We start from the raw sequence: 15,238 nt of genomic DNA, 5'->3' as shown, positions 1-15,238 counted from the left end.
CCAGGGAAGTTTGCCTGGTGCCTTCATTATACACCTTTAGGTGCCAGGCAAAAATGTTCCTCTTTAACCAGGCCTTTGGTTAATGGCCTCCTATGTTCTTGCAAATATGTTTGTGGGGTGGGGGTTATTGGTTTGGATACATTTTGGGTTTATCTTGTATTTTTATGTTGAGAACCCCACTGAGATTGATAGAGGATGAACAGCATCCTAATTAATTAATTAATTAATGGCAAGATCCCGGTCCCGGGTCAAACCCACCGCCATAAAAGGCTACCCACAGCCTCACTTACTTGTGGGATGTGATCCAACCATCCCTTGCCGGGATCTCCTGGGTACCACGTCGCCCGGACTCTTCGCATCGCCAGGTGGGATGTTGGAGGGGAGAGGCTGGCTCATGGCGATGCTGTCTAAGCATCTCTCCAGGCCGCCGAGTGGGGAGGCCGGCGGCGCTCGGCTGCCCATGGTGACAAGATCTGGTTCTCGGGCGGAAGGAAGCCCCCTTTCCTCCTCGGGAGCAAGCAACACGCTCTGCAGCCTGGACTCCGTCCCCTTCTGCCGCAAAGTCCCTTCCATCTCCGATCCTGTGTCTAGGAAGAATGAAAACACTCTGACTGAAATAAATTAAAACAATTCTTTAAAAAGATAGTTGAAAAGACTCTTCTTAAAAACCTAAAAATTCCCTTAAAAGAATCTTCAAAAAAGTTATATGATCTCAGAAAGTCTTTAAAAGAATCCTTCCAAAAGAATTTAAAAATTATAATGTAGCACAGGGGTAGGCAACCTAAGTCCCGGGGGCGGATGCAGCCCAATTGCCGCCTCAATCCGGCCCGCAGACGGTCCGGGAATCAGCATGTTTTTACATGCGTAGAATGTGTCCTTTTATCTAAAATGCACCTCTGGGTTATTTGTGGGGCCTGCCTGGTGTTTTTACATGAGTAGGCTAAATGCATCTCTGGGTTATTTGTGGGGCATAGGAATTTGTTCATTTATTTTTTTTCAAAATATAGTCCGGCCCACCACATGATCTGAGAGACGGTGGACCGGCCCCCTGCTGAAAAAGGTTGCTGACCCCTGATGTAGCACCTTAGAGACCAATCGAGTAGTTTTAGGTATATGCTTTCGTACGCATGCACACTTCTTCAGATACACTGAAACAGAAGTCACCAGACCCTTATACAGTGGTGCCCCGCAAGACGAATGCCTCGGAAGACGAAAAACTCACAAGACGAAAGAGTTTTCCGTTTTCTGAGGTGCTTCGCAAGATGGATTTCCCTATGGGCTTGCTTCGCAAGACGAAACGTCTTGCGCCTTTTTTTTTTAAACCGCCAATGCATTCCTATGGGAAACCGTCAATACACATTGGTGCTTCGCAAGACGAAAAAACTCATAGAACGAAAAAACTCGCAGAACGAATTAATTTCGTCTTGTGGGGCACCACTGTATACAATGAGAGGGAGGGGAGGGAATGGGTGATTGGCTAATGGGTATGGTAAGTCTGTTAGTGATCGTTAATGACAGTTGGTCCCACAAGAAAAAGAAAAAGGTTTTAAAAGGGTCATTATGCAGATGACCAAGTATAGATTTAGCCTGTATAATGGGATAAGAATCCAATATCGCTGTTCAGACCAGGTCTCTCCATAGTTTTCAGTTTAGTGGTGAGTTGTAATTCAGCAACTTCTCTTTCCAGTCTATTTCTGAAATTCTTTTGTAATAAGACAGCTACATTGAGATCTTGTATTGAATGTCCTGGGAGATGGAAGTGTTCTCCTACTGGCTTCTCTGTCTTGAGATTCCTGATGTCAGATTTAGGTCCATTTATCCTTTGGCGTAAGGTTTGTCCTGTTTGTCCAATATAGAGAGCTGAAGGGCACTGCTGGCATTTGATGGCAGACACAATGTTAGAAGATGAACAGTTAAATAGGCCTGAGATGGTATGTTTGATGTTGTTGGGGCCGGTAATGGTATTATCCGGATGTGGCAGCAAAGTGGGCAACTGGGTTTATTGCAGGCTCTGGGACCAGTGTCCATGTTAAGCTTGGTTGCTGTATTATTGTGGGTGAGGAGTTATTTAAGATTGGGTGGCTGTCTGTAAGCGATGATGAAATGGTCTTCCTCCCAGAGCTTGACGAATAGAACTGTCATGGTTTAGGAGATGTTGCAAATCTCTGATGATGCGTTGAACTTTTTAAATTTGAGGGCTGATAAATCATTTTTAAAATAAAGTATTTTAAAATAGCAGCCTCGCTGCATCCCGAAAAGAAAGCTGGCCTTTTCTCCAAGTCCAGGATGGTTCTCTCTCTCTCTCTCTCTCTCATTTTATTTATACTTTTCAGGTTTATACATTGCATTAATTTTACAATCATTTTAACATTTCAAAAATTGACTTCCTTGCCCCTCTTTCTGCGGTTCCTTAAAGTTCTTTTTTAAATATCTGCTGCATATCCAAATTCATTTAATTTGCTCATTTATTTATCTACTTTAATTATATACTCTTATAAAACTGCAGGTTATTACAACAATCCTGCCAATGTTTTTATCTGCTTGCAATTTATTTGTAAATATTCAATAAACCACTTCCATTATTTCGTAAAAAGTTTGTTATCTTGATTTCTTATTCTGCCGGTTACGTTTAGCCATTTCTGCATATTCCGTAAGTTTTTGCATCCATTCTTCCATTGCTGCGACTTCTGCTTCTTTGCACTTTGGGGCGAGTAGCATTCTTGCCACTGTAGTAGCATACATGAATAAATTTCTATACCATTTAGGTAATTCTGTCCCTATAATTCCCAAAAGAAAAGCTTCTAGTGTTTTTTTACAAAGGTTATTCTGAACATCCTTTTCAATTCATTATATATCATTTCCCAGTAAGCTCTGACCTTACTACAAGACCACCACATACGATAAAAATAACCCTTTTTCTCTTTACGTTTCCAATCTTATTTGATTTTGATTTATGAATCCAAGCTGGTCCTCAGCCCCGCTGCTCAGAATGGATCCATCCCCGTCTTCGTCACCCACCTTGAGCGCAGTCCCACCAGAGGCTGCCCCCGGGGCTCTGGCGCTCGCTCTCGCTGCAGCTGGAGGCGGACGAGGAGGCGCTGGGCGTGTTCAGGTAACTCGGCCTCTGAATGGGGATCTCCTTCAGGCAACTCATCAGTCGGTCGAGGGGAGAAGCTTCCACCGCGGCCTCCGCTGCCACGGAGCCAGATGAGCTCGTGGGATGTGGCGGGATGCCTGGAGGGAAGAAAAAGGCGTTTTGAGCAGAGGAAGCAGAGTTGGACCCTTGGCTATCCAGCTCAGCACTGTCTTTTTTTAATAAATAATTTTTATTCAGTTTTCTGTTTTGAGATTTAACATATTCATTTAAACATCCTTGAAATATCAATGACTTCCATTATTCTCGTTCCATGGTTCATTTTTCATCTCATAAATCCCTGCATGTTTTACCATTCAGCATTCCATTATTACTTCCATCAAAACTTGTTTACACAGTTGAATTTCTCTTAATGCTGCCAATGTTTTCAAGTGTAGGAGGTGAGGACAGGTGACCCCACCTAGGCCCAAAGTCCCCCCCCCACCAGGCCTCAAAAACTGTCCAAAATTCCTTTGTCTTCTAAAAATCCAAAACAGCTTTTCTCTGCTCTTCTCTGCTTATTCTCACAAGATGCTGTGTATAGGCAAAATGTTACTTTTAAAGGCTAATGAATAGACTCTGTCAATGCCAAGAATACTCAGGCCTGAGAGCTGAATCTTATCTCATTCTAGTTGCAACATCTTTGGACATGCTGAACCGCTTTCATTCCCCTTTTCCTGGGACGGGTGCCAAGAGTCCCAAGACAGGGGAGCTTTCTGTTCATGCTCAGAGGAACTCATGGGCAGGACTCTGGAAGAAGGAGGAGAAAGGGGGAGGGAACTAGAAGGGGAATATATACTCTGTGCAAATGACTGTGAACTCGTGCATGTTTTTGTGAGTTATCACACTTGCTCCTTCTACCAGTTCATGGATGGTAGAAATAAAAGCTTCTTCTCCGAAACTATTCCTTGTGTGTCTGTTGACTCCCATTTTCCCTTTCCCGGGCGCAATATTTTTCCCACCCAAGGGCAAAGCCTCATAAGTCTACACAAGTGCACACAGTTCCTCCCCATATATTCAACATACGTCTTCCAATCTTCTCTAAACGTATGTTCTTCTTGTTCTCTTATTCTATATGTTAAGTCTGCAAGCTGTGGATATTCCGTCAACTTGAGTTGCCATTCTTCTTTGGTTGGGCTCTCGCTCGTTTTCCATTTTGGGGCTAACAAAACACGGTCCACAGTAGTGGCATACAGAAATAACCTTTTTTGACACCTGGGAATTTCCGTCTGAATTATCCCCAAGAAAAAGGACTCTGCTTTTTTTGGGAATACTTTTAAATATTTTTTTCAATTCATTATTATTTCCCAATACTCTTTTACCCTTTTACAGGTCCACCAGCTCAGTATTGATTGGCAACCATCAGTCTTTCTCAAACTTGCATCCCTGGCTGTTTTGGGACTACAATTCCCATCTTCCCTGGCCCTGCTAGGCTAGGCATGATGGGAATTGCAGTCCAACAACAGCTGGGGACCCAAGGTTGAGAAAGACTACATCAGCTGGCAGCAATGGCTCTCCAGCGCACTGTCTCGCCAGGGTGGCACATGCTCTGGTTATCTCCCGCTTGGACTACTGCCATGCGCTCTGTGTGGGGCTACCTTTGAAGGAGACCCAGAAACTATAACTAATCCAGAATGAAGCTAGACTGGTGACTTAGAGCGGCCGAGACCAATGTTGGTCTTGAAAGACCTACATTGGCTCCAGTGATGGAAAAGTTTGATTTTGCCGGGCAGGTTGGGTCCCCAAGTGTTTTCTCTACTTGGGGACAATGTGTTCTGATGTGATCCTTGTGAGATATCTTTGGCAGTCTGCCCAGCGACAGAAGTCTGCCCAGAGACAGTAGTCTGCCTAGAAATAGCCTGTTGATTGGTTAACAGTAGGTGTAAGATAAGGATTGGCTGAGCTTAGCCAATCAGTGGAACAGAGCAGCTATAACATAATATATGCCAGTGTTCTGAGAGTCTGTCTGTGTAGTTAGAGAAAGAAGGATTAGAAATGGCAATTAGCTGAGAGAGTGTAGAAGCTGTTAACTCTCTGTATCTGTATATAGTAATCTATGTGTGTATTACTGCTTACAACAATAAACACTGGTTGTAGCTTTCAAGCCTCCTGACAGTTGTAACAAACCACTCTTTTAGGTTTGTATTGTGTAGGAGCAGCCCACCTTTCAGGGTTGTCGTTCTGAGCCCCAACTTTCTCTCTGGGTTCCCAATCATTACTTTTCTTGAAGGGAATGGTCCCCTTATTTTTAATATTATTATTTTAATATTATTTAATAATTTAATTAATTGGTTAGTTAGTTAGTTGGTTAGTTAGTTAATTATTTAATAATATTTAATATTATTTAATATTATTATGCTCCCCTAAGTCTCCTTCAATGTCATCTACCAAGGTAGAGACTTCAGTTACTGTTTTCCGTTTTTCATCTTTAAGGAGCCAGTGTGAATGTGCAGCTGTGATAGGAATTTTGAGGTCTTAGATATATGTTAAATGTTCATAAGTGTACCAACCAAGCACGGACATAGATCAGCACAGGAAGACCGATCTGGAACCATTTTGATTCCTAAACTGAGCCAATGTTTTCTCTGCAAGATCAAAGTGTGAAACCTCCCCATTGTCTCTTTCCTCACAAATCCTGTCTTAAGGGCACAGTTAAGATATGAATAGGGTGTGAGACTGTGACCTGGCCCAGGAACTCAGTATTTATCATTACAAAAGACTGGCCAGGCTCCCCAGGCAATCCAATCAAGTAACCTGCCAGACAGGAGATAAACAACAACAGGAGAAACAATATTCAAATTTCTGTTTTAGACAGCCTTTTCTGTGATGTAGGTGGGATGTATCTGAGGGGTGGTCTTAGATTACACCCCTTCTGTGATGTAGGCATGATGTTTCTGGGGGTGGTCTTGATCTACAGGGTGGCAATTTCAAAAGTCTTTATAAGGCCTTGCGTGCCATTTTTCTGGGTCCTCCTCCTTTCCTGCATGTGAGGGGAGCACCCTGTTGTAACAGATCAATAAAGATCAGGCTTACTAACTGCTTTGTTTCTCAATATTCTCTGGCTGGCCTCTGTTATCTTCTCCTACCAATAGGGAACCTATCTAAGGACTCTATATGGGCTCTTCGATACCCCATAAGGGTACAACACAGCAACCTGTCTATAAAATCGCTCTAAACTGATCAGCTGTTTAAGCTCGTCAGCGGTTTTAATTTTACTTCCACCCATCTGTCCAGAGCTTTATCAATACGGCCACCCAGTTGGGCCTAAGTCCTTCCTGGTTTTCTCTTAATGTCCCGAAAGGCTTTTCGGTTCTGCTCTGCAGTCAGCCCAAAGCGCATTTTCACTCTTTCTTTAAATGTGAGGTAATCAGAGGTTTCATCTTCTCTTAAATCTGAATATATTTCACTCAAAGTTCCACATATCTGCGGGCATAAATACAGCATCCAGTTTTCCTCAGGAATATTGAAGTCTTTACAGGTCCGGTCAAAACTAAACAGGAATGCCTGTACACCATCACCTTTGACATACTTTGGAAATATCTATATTCACTGAGGTAAAATCTCCACCACCCCCCAACTATGGTTGCGGCAGCTTGATTTCCTCCATTTTTAAAAGAAACGTCTTTTTCATGGGCCACCTTGGCCTCCCTTTCTCTGTATTCTTGGGCTAATCTGGCATCTCTTTCTTTTTTTCCTCATGAGCTAATCTGCTCTCTCTCTCTGCCATATCTCCATCAGCCTGTATCTGTGCTAACTGAATTTCTCTGCTTCAACTTTAGCCAATTCTAATTTTATCCTCATCATTTCTAATTCAGTAATAAGATTCTCCTCAGATGCAGCAGCTCTCTGCACTGGGTCATCCCGAGTCTCTCTGGTTTGGCGTTTGCTGGTCATTTCCTGACAGAATTTTTTTCTCCTTTTAAAAAAATATCCTCAATATTTTATGAAGCTGGTTGGTCTGTATCTGTGGGCACATTTCTGTGCGGGTTTTAACTTTGTATCACGGTGCTGCCACCAATTAATATGTGGCAGGGAAACAGCAATTTCTCCCCTGGCGCCATTGGGCCTGCCCTCACTTAAATAATATAGTGCACCCACCTCAAAGAACACCAATTCCACGAATTCCCACAAACAACCCCAGATTATCTTGTGGGGAACTTGTGTGAGGGCAAACTTCATAATTTGGAGTCTCTGGCAGGATTTGATCAAATAAACAACAAAGGTTTTATTTAACAAAGGCAGTGTTTATGACCCAAGTGGGTAAAACCTCGAATACTTCAGATTATCATGTTATTTCATTTCAGTTCTTTCTCAGTTGTTGCACTGCTGTTGCTGCTTAAAATTTTGGGCTCTTAAACAAGGCACAACTTCCTGTCAGTTGCACACTCGCGTGAGGTAAAACTTAATCATTAGGAGTCTCAGGCAGGATTTGTTCAAATGAACAAGAACGATTTTATTTAACAAGGAAGTTTATGACATGGGTGGATAAAACTTAGGATACTTCAGTTTACAATGCTATTTCACTTCAGGGTTTTCTCAGCTGTTTCACACTTAATACTTTGGTTCTGAACAAAGTGGTACTTTCTGTCAGTTACACCCCCCTTAGACAGCCCTACTCCTGAGGTACTCCAAGTAAGAGACCCAGGGGATCACTGGTTTGGGGAGTCTTCTCTTTTCGTAGAAGAATCTCTCCCCTCCTCACCAGAATGAGACCTAAATAGACTATACAGTGGTGCCTCGCAAGACGAAATTAATCCGTTCCGTTAGTCTCTTCGTCTAGTGGTTTTTTCGTCTTGCGAAGCAAGCCCATTAGCGGATTAGTGCTATTAGCAGTTTAGCGGCTATTAAAGGCTTAAGGGATTAGCGGATTAGCTGCTAAAAGGCTATTAGCAGCTTAGTGCCTTAGAAAAAGGGGGTGGGGAGCGGGAAAAAATCGCAGGAACCCGCAAGACATTTTCGTCTTGCGAAGCAAGCCCATAGAGAAATTCGTCCCGCAAAGCACCTCTGAAAACGGAAAACCCTTTCGTCTTGCGGGTTTTCCGTCTTGCGAGGCATTCGTCTTGCGGGGCACCACTGTATTCTCACAGCTTCTACTTCTCCTGGCTCAGCCTCAGCCTGCCCTTCACACCAAGCTCAGCGACTCCTTGTGATATTTTCCTCAGAGTGGATGTTTCTACCCAGAACCAACTCTCTCTCCTCTCACTCCCAACCTACTCCAAACCAAACTACTCCTACTAGACCAGGCATTTCAGGGGCCTAATCCGCTGCCCGGTTTAATCTGATTATTTCCGGGGGTAAAATCAACAACTTCAATCCTAGAAAACTGTACTCAACCATGGGTAGGCAACCTAAGGCTGGGGGCCAGATCCGGCCCAATCGCCTTCTAAATCCAGCCTGCGGACGGTCTGGGAATCAGCGTGTTTTTACATGAGTAGAATGTGCTCTTTTATTTAAAATGCATCTCTGGGTTATTTGTGGGGCATAGGAATTCATTCATTTTTAAAATATATATATATATATAATCCTGGCCCCCCACAAGGTCTGAGGGACAGTGGACTGGCCCCCTGCTGAAAAAGTTTGCTGACCCCTGCCCTAAAACATCTTGTGGTTCCTCCTCTGATATTTAAAGGTGCCCATTGATGGCTACTAAACAAAATGGCTACGTCCTGCCTCTGAAAACCAGTTGGTGGGAATCACAAGTGGGAACACAACAAGAGACTGGGTGCTGGATCAGACCAATGGCCCATCTAGTCCAGGATCCTGTCCTAAGGTGAGCAACCAGATGCTGGACCACAGGGAAGACTGACTGGATCCAGCAGGCCAGGCTCTTATTCTGAACAAATCTGGAGAGATTAGGGTGGGTGATGGATAGAGGACCGAGTCATGGAAGGTAGTGTCATTAAGGGTGAAACTTAATTCTTGCAAATTTCTTCAGTGAGGGACCTTTAAAATATGTTTTTGGGTGTGAGGAATTCAAATCTGCTATTATTTCTGGGATTAGATGACATTTAGCTTGGTAAAGTTACATTGGATGGAGAAGCACATAAACTGCTTTTGGGAAACCAAAAAATTTTAGATTTACCTTCCGAGAATGCAAATAATAATAATAACAATAACAATACTGCTGTAATTACTTGGCAATCATTTTAATAGCTTCTATGCAATTTTACACACATTTTTCTCACCAAGCAAAACTAAATTATATTAAAATGATTTCCCAAGTCATGCTACAACTCTTTTTAGCACCCCTCCTTTTTGGAATTTGAAAGCTGAAAAATTAAAACACACTCTAATGTCATGCGAGTAAATTAATTTGGAATACACAGAAAATACAAAACGTAAAGGAGGGGAAAAGGAAGTCAAGTTTTGAAATGTTAAAATGATTGTAAAATGATTGAAACGTACAAAACTAAAGATAATAAAATATAATTTTTTTAACATCACATTTCCCGATGTTCTCCCAGCCCCGCAGATTCCTCCCTGCTCCTTTCCTTACCTCTGTCCCACAGCCTCTGCAAAGACGCCTCCGTCCTCCTGGGCTTCTGGGCAGAGAAGTCGCTTCCCGTAGGAACGGCGTTTGGGCAAGAAACCCCACCCAGCGGGATCTCTTTCAAGCACTTCTCCAGGCCTTGAAGGGGTGGGATCCCTGAAGGAAGAGAAGGGCGAGTAGCAGGTGAAAACCAGGTAAATGGCAGAGTTGGAAGGGGTACCCCAGGGGCCATCTAGCCCAACCCGCTGCAACGCAGGAATCACGATGAGGAAAAAGGCCCGACAAGCTGCATCTGGAATAAATGGTGCAAAATCATTTAGGGGTGGGCATGGGTGGGGATGACTGAGGAGCTGAGCCTCGTCTTACCTGCCTCCTTTGCGGGACTTTCTCCCGCCCCCAATTTCCCTTGTCCGTTGGAAGAGCTGCTGGCCACAGAGCGGAAGAAGTGGCCGCTCGGGGCGCCAGGGAGCTCCTTTGAGTAGCCCTCCAGCACCATTTGCAAGGGGGTGCCATTTCGGCTGAGACCTATGGCGACACAGGAAGGAAAGAGGCATTCTTCTGGGTTCGCTCTCCAGCTCCCAACAACCCGCTCTCTCAACTTCGCTGCGCTCGAGTTGCGAAAGGAGAGCAGACAGCAACCTTTTATTTTGGGGATTGCAGATCAAGTCCAAGCGGGCGACAGATGCGAAACAGAACCGTTTTTTCATCAGGGGCATCGGGACGGGGGGCACATTTAGAAAAACAAGAAAAAAAATATTGATTCTTTTGATTTTATGACTTATTTTTTATTCTCTGTGTGGCTTATTTAACATACGCCGCTTAGAAAGGGTAATAATTTGTTGTATTGTGAATCTCTCCGTGCATAATCGGCGCATAGTTGAGCTGCGGAACTCCCTCCCACTGGAGGCAGGGAGTGGCCACCAACTTTGATGGCTTTAAGGGGGAATGGACAAATTCGCGGAGGAGGAGAGGGCTATGGAGGGCTCCCAGCCACAATGGCTACTGCTCAACCTCTGGAGAGAGCAATGCTTCTGAATACCAGCTACTGGAAACCAAAGGAAGGGGGGAGTTGCTCTATTGCTCAGATCCCGCTTGCGGGTTTGCCACTGACATCTGGTCGGACACCGTATGCCCAGCCTTCTTTTAAAGCTATCTAGGTCGGTGGCCATCTCTGCCTCCTGTGGCAGGGAGTTCCGCCGTTTAACACTGCGCTGCACAAAGAACAAACCTTCTGTTCTTTTACCGCCTCACCTTCCTCCTTTCGGGTCCACCTCCCTGGCTCCGGGGTCCACCTGTGCAGCCTGTCTGGGGAGCTGCTGATGGAGGAGCTGACGGCCGGCGACCACGGCTGGCTGGGGGGGTTCTGGGGCAGCTCCCTCAGGCACCGCTCCAGGCCTTGCAAGGGGGTGCTGTTCCGGCTGGGTCCTACCGAGAAAGGGCATGCAAAGCTGTTGGCTACACAACTGTACCATGCTGCTATTAATTTATCTAGGTACCAACTTTCCTTCCAAGAAGAAATACCAAAAGGGTCAAGGAATCATGGAGTTGGAAGGGACTCATAGAGTCATCTAGACCAACCCCATGCAAGGCAAAGAAAGTATCTTAAGAAAGGACAACAGCAAAATGACACTCAAACCGATTGCAGAAACACAGCTACCTGGAACAAAAAATTACAGTAAAACAACAGGTTTGAAACATGCATAATTAAAATATATAATGTACAAGTACATTAAAACAACGTAACAATTAAAACAGTTAAGACTAGCGGTTCCCTAAAACATCAAACATTGAAAATTATTATTTCTGAAGACAGCCCCATATAGGGAAGTTTTTAATGTTTGATGTTCTATTATTGGGGGGGGGGGTATTGGGTAGGTTGTTTTTATTGATTATCTATGTTGTGATCTTTTCTGTGAACTGCCCTGAGACCTCCGGGTGTAGGGCAGTATATAAACTCAAATAACAACAACAACAACAACAACAACAATAATGCTTTTCTATTTGTTGGAAGCTGACCAGAGTGGCTGGGGCAATCCAGTCAAATGGGAGGAGAACAAATAATAAAATTATTATTATTAAAAAAAACACTTCCCTATGCAGGGCTACCTTCAGATGTCTTATAACAGTCATATAGTTGTTTACCCTGGGGTGGGCGGGATTGCCTAGGGGGCGCTACGAGGTACTGGGGCACTGGAGATGTAAATGACTATTGGACTTTAAAAAGCTGGGATTGCTGGATCAAGTGCACTTAATTTTGCTGAATTAAGGAAATTAATCAGTTTTAATTGGATTCTGAATAAATGTACACTTCATTGCTCCCGTTTCTATATATTATTGTTTAGGGAAGCTTTTAATGTCTGATGTATTGCGGTATTTTAATATTTCGTTGGAAGCCGCTCAGAGTGGCTGGGGAAGCCCAGCCAGATGGGTGGGGGATAAATAATAAATTATTATTGTTGTTGTTGTTGTTGTGGCCCTTAGTGTGGGTCGTGCAAGCCACTGTTCTGAACAATGCTTTTTTGTAGGACAGGGAAGGAGTTGCTGGGAATGAGCTGATGGGACCAAGGAGAAAGCCCCGCCCCCCCAAAGTTTGGGAACCACTGAAATAGAACAACGATTGAAGAAAGAGAGTCAACATGAGGGGAATGCTTGAGTCTTCAGAAGCCGACGGAATGCCAAAACTGATGGGGCTCCCAACGTTTCAGCAGCGAAGGCATTCTTCGCCATTTCGGGCTAGAGATTTCCGTCTGGTCTCCAACCTTGATGCTCGCCACTCACCTTCCTCCTTCCTCATCCACCTCCCTGCCTCCGGGGTCCACCTGTGGAGCCTGTCTGGGGAGCCGCTGACGGCTGGCGAAGAGGGCTGGCTGGGCGAGCTCAGGGGGAGCTCCTTCAGACACCTTTCCAGCCCCTGCAGAGGGGTGCCGTTCCGACTGAGCCCTGCGGAAACAAGAGGAAGCAAAGCTGGCTCAGGACAGAGATCAAATATTCTGCCCAAGGGAAGCGATGGCGTTGTTGGCGGGTGGATCTGGGCTGCAACCACAACTGACCAGCCTCACCGGCTCCTGGCAACATCACGCAGCTGAGTCTCACCTTCCTCCTTCCTCGCCCACTTCCCGGTCATGGGGGTCCGCCGTGGGAGCCTGTCTGGGGAGCTGCCGATGGAGGAGCTGACGGTTGGCGAACAGGGCTGGCTGTGGGCGCCAGTGGGGACCTCCTTCAGACACCTCTCCAGGCCTTGCAAGGGGGTGCCGAGTCCTGAGGTTGAGGAGGGAGATAACAGTAAGCCGGCTCCTAAACTACAAGGCCTGAAGCTCAGTAAGAACATCAAATGAGTCTGCTGGACCAGGCCAGTGGCCTCTCTAGTCCGGCACCCTGTTCTTACAGTGGTCAACCAGATTGTTATTATTTGTTCAATTCAGCCTTTCATCCATAGATCTCAGGGCAGGCTGACGTCATAAAATTACAATATAAGAAGCCCAAAATTTTCTGAAGAAAATTAAGAACAAAAACAAATGGATGCCTGCAGGAAAACTGCAAGTAGGATTCGAACACAAGAGCAACACTCTCCTCTCCTATGGTTTTCAGCAACCGGCATTTGGAAGCATTGTCCAACCGTGGCCACAGAGAACGGCCACCCCAGCTGGTAGCCATTGAGAGCCCTCTCCTCCTCCATGAATTGGTCTAATCCTCTTTGGAAGCCATCCAAGCTGGTGGCAGTCACTGCCTCCTGTGGCAAGGAGTTCCACACTTTAACTGTGCTTCTTTCACCTGTCCTGAATCTTCCAACATTTGCTCCACGGGACGTCCACAAGTTCTACTGTTTATGATAGAGGAAGAAAACACTTCTCTGTATGCTGTTCTCCAGCCTGTGCCTTCTTCACTTCACTTCATTTCTCCAGGCTGTGCCTAATTTTATAAACTTCCATTGTGTTTCCTCCCTTGCCTTTCTGCTAAACTAAAAAGTCCAAATGCTGCACCCTTTCTTTTTGCCACCCCTTTTCTGAAACTTCCCCTTTCCATATCCTTACTGAGTGGAGACACACAGGTTTTCAAATGTGGTTGCACCATAGATTTAGATATCGGCCGCTCTATTTTTCAATCCCTTTCCTAACGATCCGCAGAGCGGAATTTGCCTTTTTTTCACGGCTGCCGGTTAGGAGAGGCTCAGGAAACGCAAGGAGGGAATGGCGAACCGATGGAGCAAGCCGCCCCCTGACCTTCTTGTGACGTCCCCGCCTTGGATTTCCGCCATTCTGTGTCTGGACCCCGGTGGCTGCTGGTGCACATGGTAGACAGGCGAGGGTGTTTGGCAGGCGATTCACCAAGGAAGGTCTCTGGCCCTCGAGGGAGAAAACTCTCTGGAAGAGGGTCTGTCGGAAAAAATGAAAAAAGGAGGCCATCAGTCCCTGTTCAGGCGACCATCGCTGACCCTCAGCAAATGAGTGGAGGTGCCTTTCCCCAACCTGGCGGCCTCTACAAGTTCTGGACTACAAATCCCATCAGCCACAGCACCGTATTAGTAAATATACTATTGGTTTATAAAGACCTTAATAACTTGGGACCAGTTTGCCTACAAGATCCCTTTACCCCATAAACACCCACTCAGCAGCTACCATTAGAGGAACTGGCAGTTACAGGCGCTCCGGAAAAGCCCGTTTCACATTTGCCAAAACTCGATGGTTTGTAGTGTGACCTCTGGAACTCCCTGCCTATTGATATCTAGGAAGCTGCCTTCACGACACTCTTTTCGGTGCCTGGTGGAAGCTTTTTAAAAAAATAAGTAAATTTATTTATTATGTTTTTCAAGTTTAAATTTTACAATCACAAACGTACAACATAAAGACAAGATCCTAAAGAATCTCCTGGACTTCCCTCCTCCCCATTGTAGGCCCTAGTATTAATCGTTTCCTCCTGCATCTTTTATAATAATCCAAATCTTTTACATCTCCATTATATCAGAAATTCACCATTAAACTACAAGTGTTATTCCACGCCTACTAACGATTTCAACTGTTTACAATGGTTTTTAAGGTAAATTATAAATTTCCCCCATTCCTCATTTTTTGCCATTTCGGCATAATCCATCACTTTAACTGGTGGAAATGTTCTTGTTAATCAACCCTTCCAGATTTTTTAGAAAGATGGCACAAGTTCTAATCTGTTTTTAGCCTGCTGTTATTTAACTTTCCGAAAATCTGAAATTACTTGTCAATTTGGGTCAGGGATCATTTTTTCTTTTTCTTCTATAAACCGCTTCAAGGCGGTTGGTTTTCTTGCAGCCGAGGGGTGTACAACCTTTACAAAATAATTAAAAATAAAGGTGACCGTGTTGGTTGGGGGCTGATGGGAGTTATAGTCCCCTGGCAACTCCAGACCACAAAGAGAGAGCACAAACCAAATCCCGCCCCCTTACCACAGAGGGCAAGCGATGAAGGGGTGTTGCACTGGGAGTTGCCTTGTTCTGCGGCCGCATTGCTGCGTGGTTCTGCAGGCAAGCAGAAAACAGAGTCAATCTGGTGCTTTTAAAAATGGGTGTCAGGCCACCCAGGCCCATTTCTAAGGCTTGAAAGGCTCCCGACCACCTCCCAAGCCTCTCCCACCCTTGTCCGCCA

General features: G+C 45.0%; 1 protein-coding gene across 1 annotated transcript in view; it reads right to left on the bottom strand.

Moving 5' to 3' along the window:
- The window catches only part of LOC310661358 (uncharacterized protein), a 49,753-nt gene that overhangs the window by 10,269 nt on the left and 24,246 nt on the right, over positions 1–15,238 (bottom strand). The window contains 10 exon segments of the mRNA XM_083407207.1: positions 291–607; positions 3,015–3,388; positions 4,186–4,295; positions 9,630–9,779; positions 9,990–10,148; positions 10,875–11,048; positions 12,402–12,678; positions 12,682–12,881; positions 13,844–13,996; positions 15,040–15,148. Coding sequence (XP_083263333.1) covers positions 291–607; positions 3,015–3,388; positions 4,186–4,295; positions 9,630–9,779; positions 9,990–10,148; positions 10,875–11,048; positions 12,402–12,678; positions 12,682–12,881; positions 13,844–13,996; positions 15,040–15,148 — 2,023 coding nt within the window.

This window comes from Podarcis tiliguerta, assembly GCF_965153285.1.
Source record: "Podarcis tiliguerta genome assembly, chromosome: 12".
NCBI classification, from domain to species: Eukaryota; Metazoa; Chordata; class Lepidosauria; order Squamata; family Lacertidae; genus Podarcis; species Podarcis tiliguerta.
Note: the sequence above shows the minus strand (reverse complement) of the source record. Positions and strands in the feature narration are given on the sequence as shown.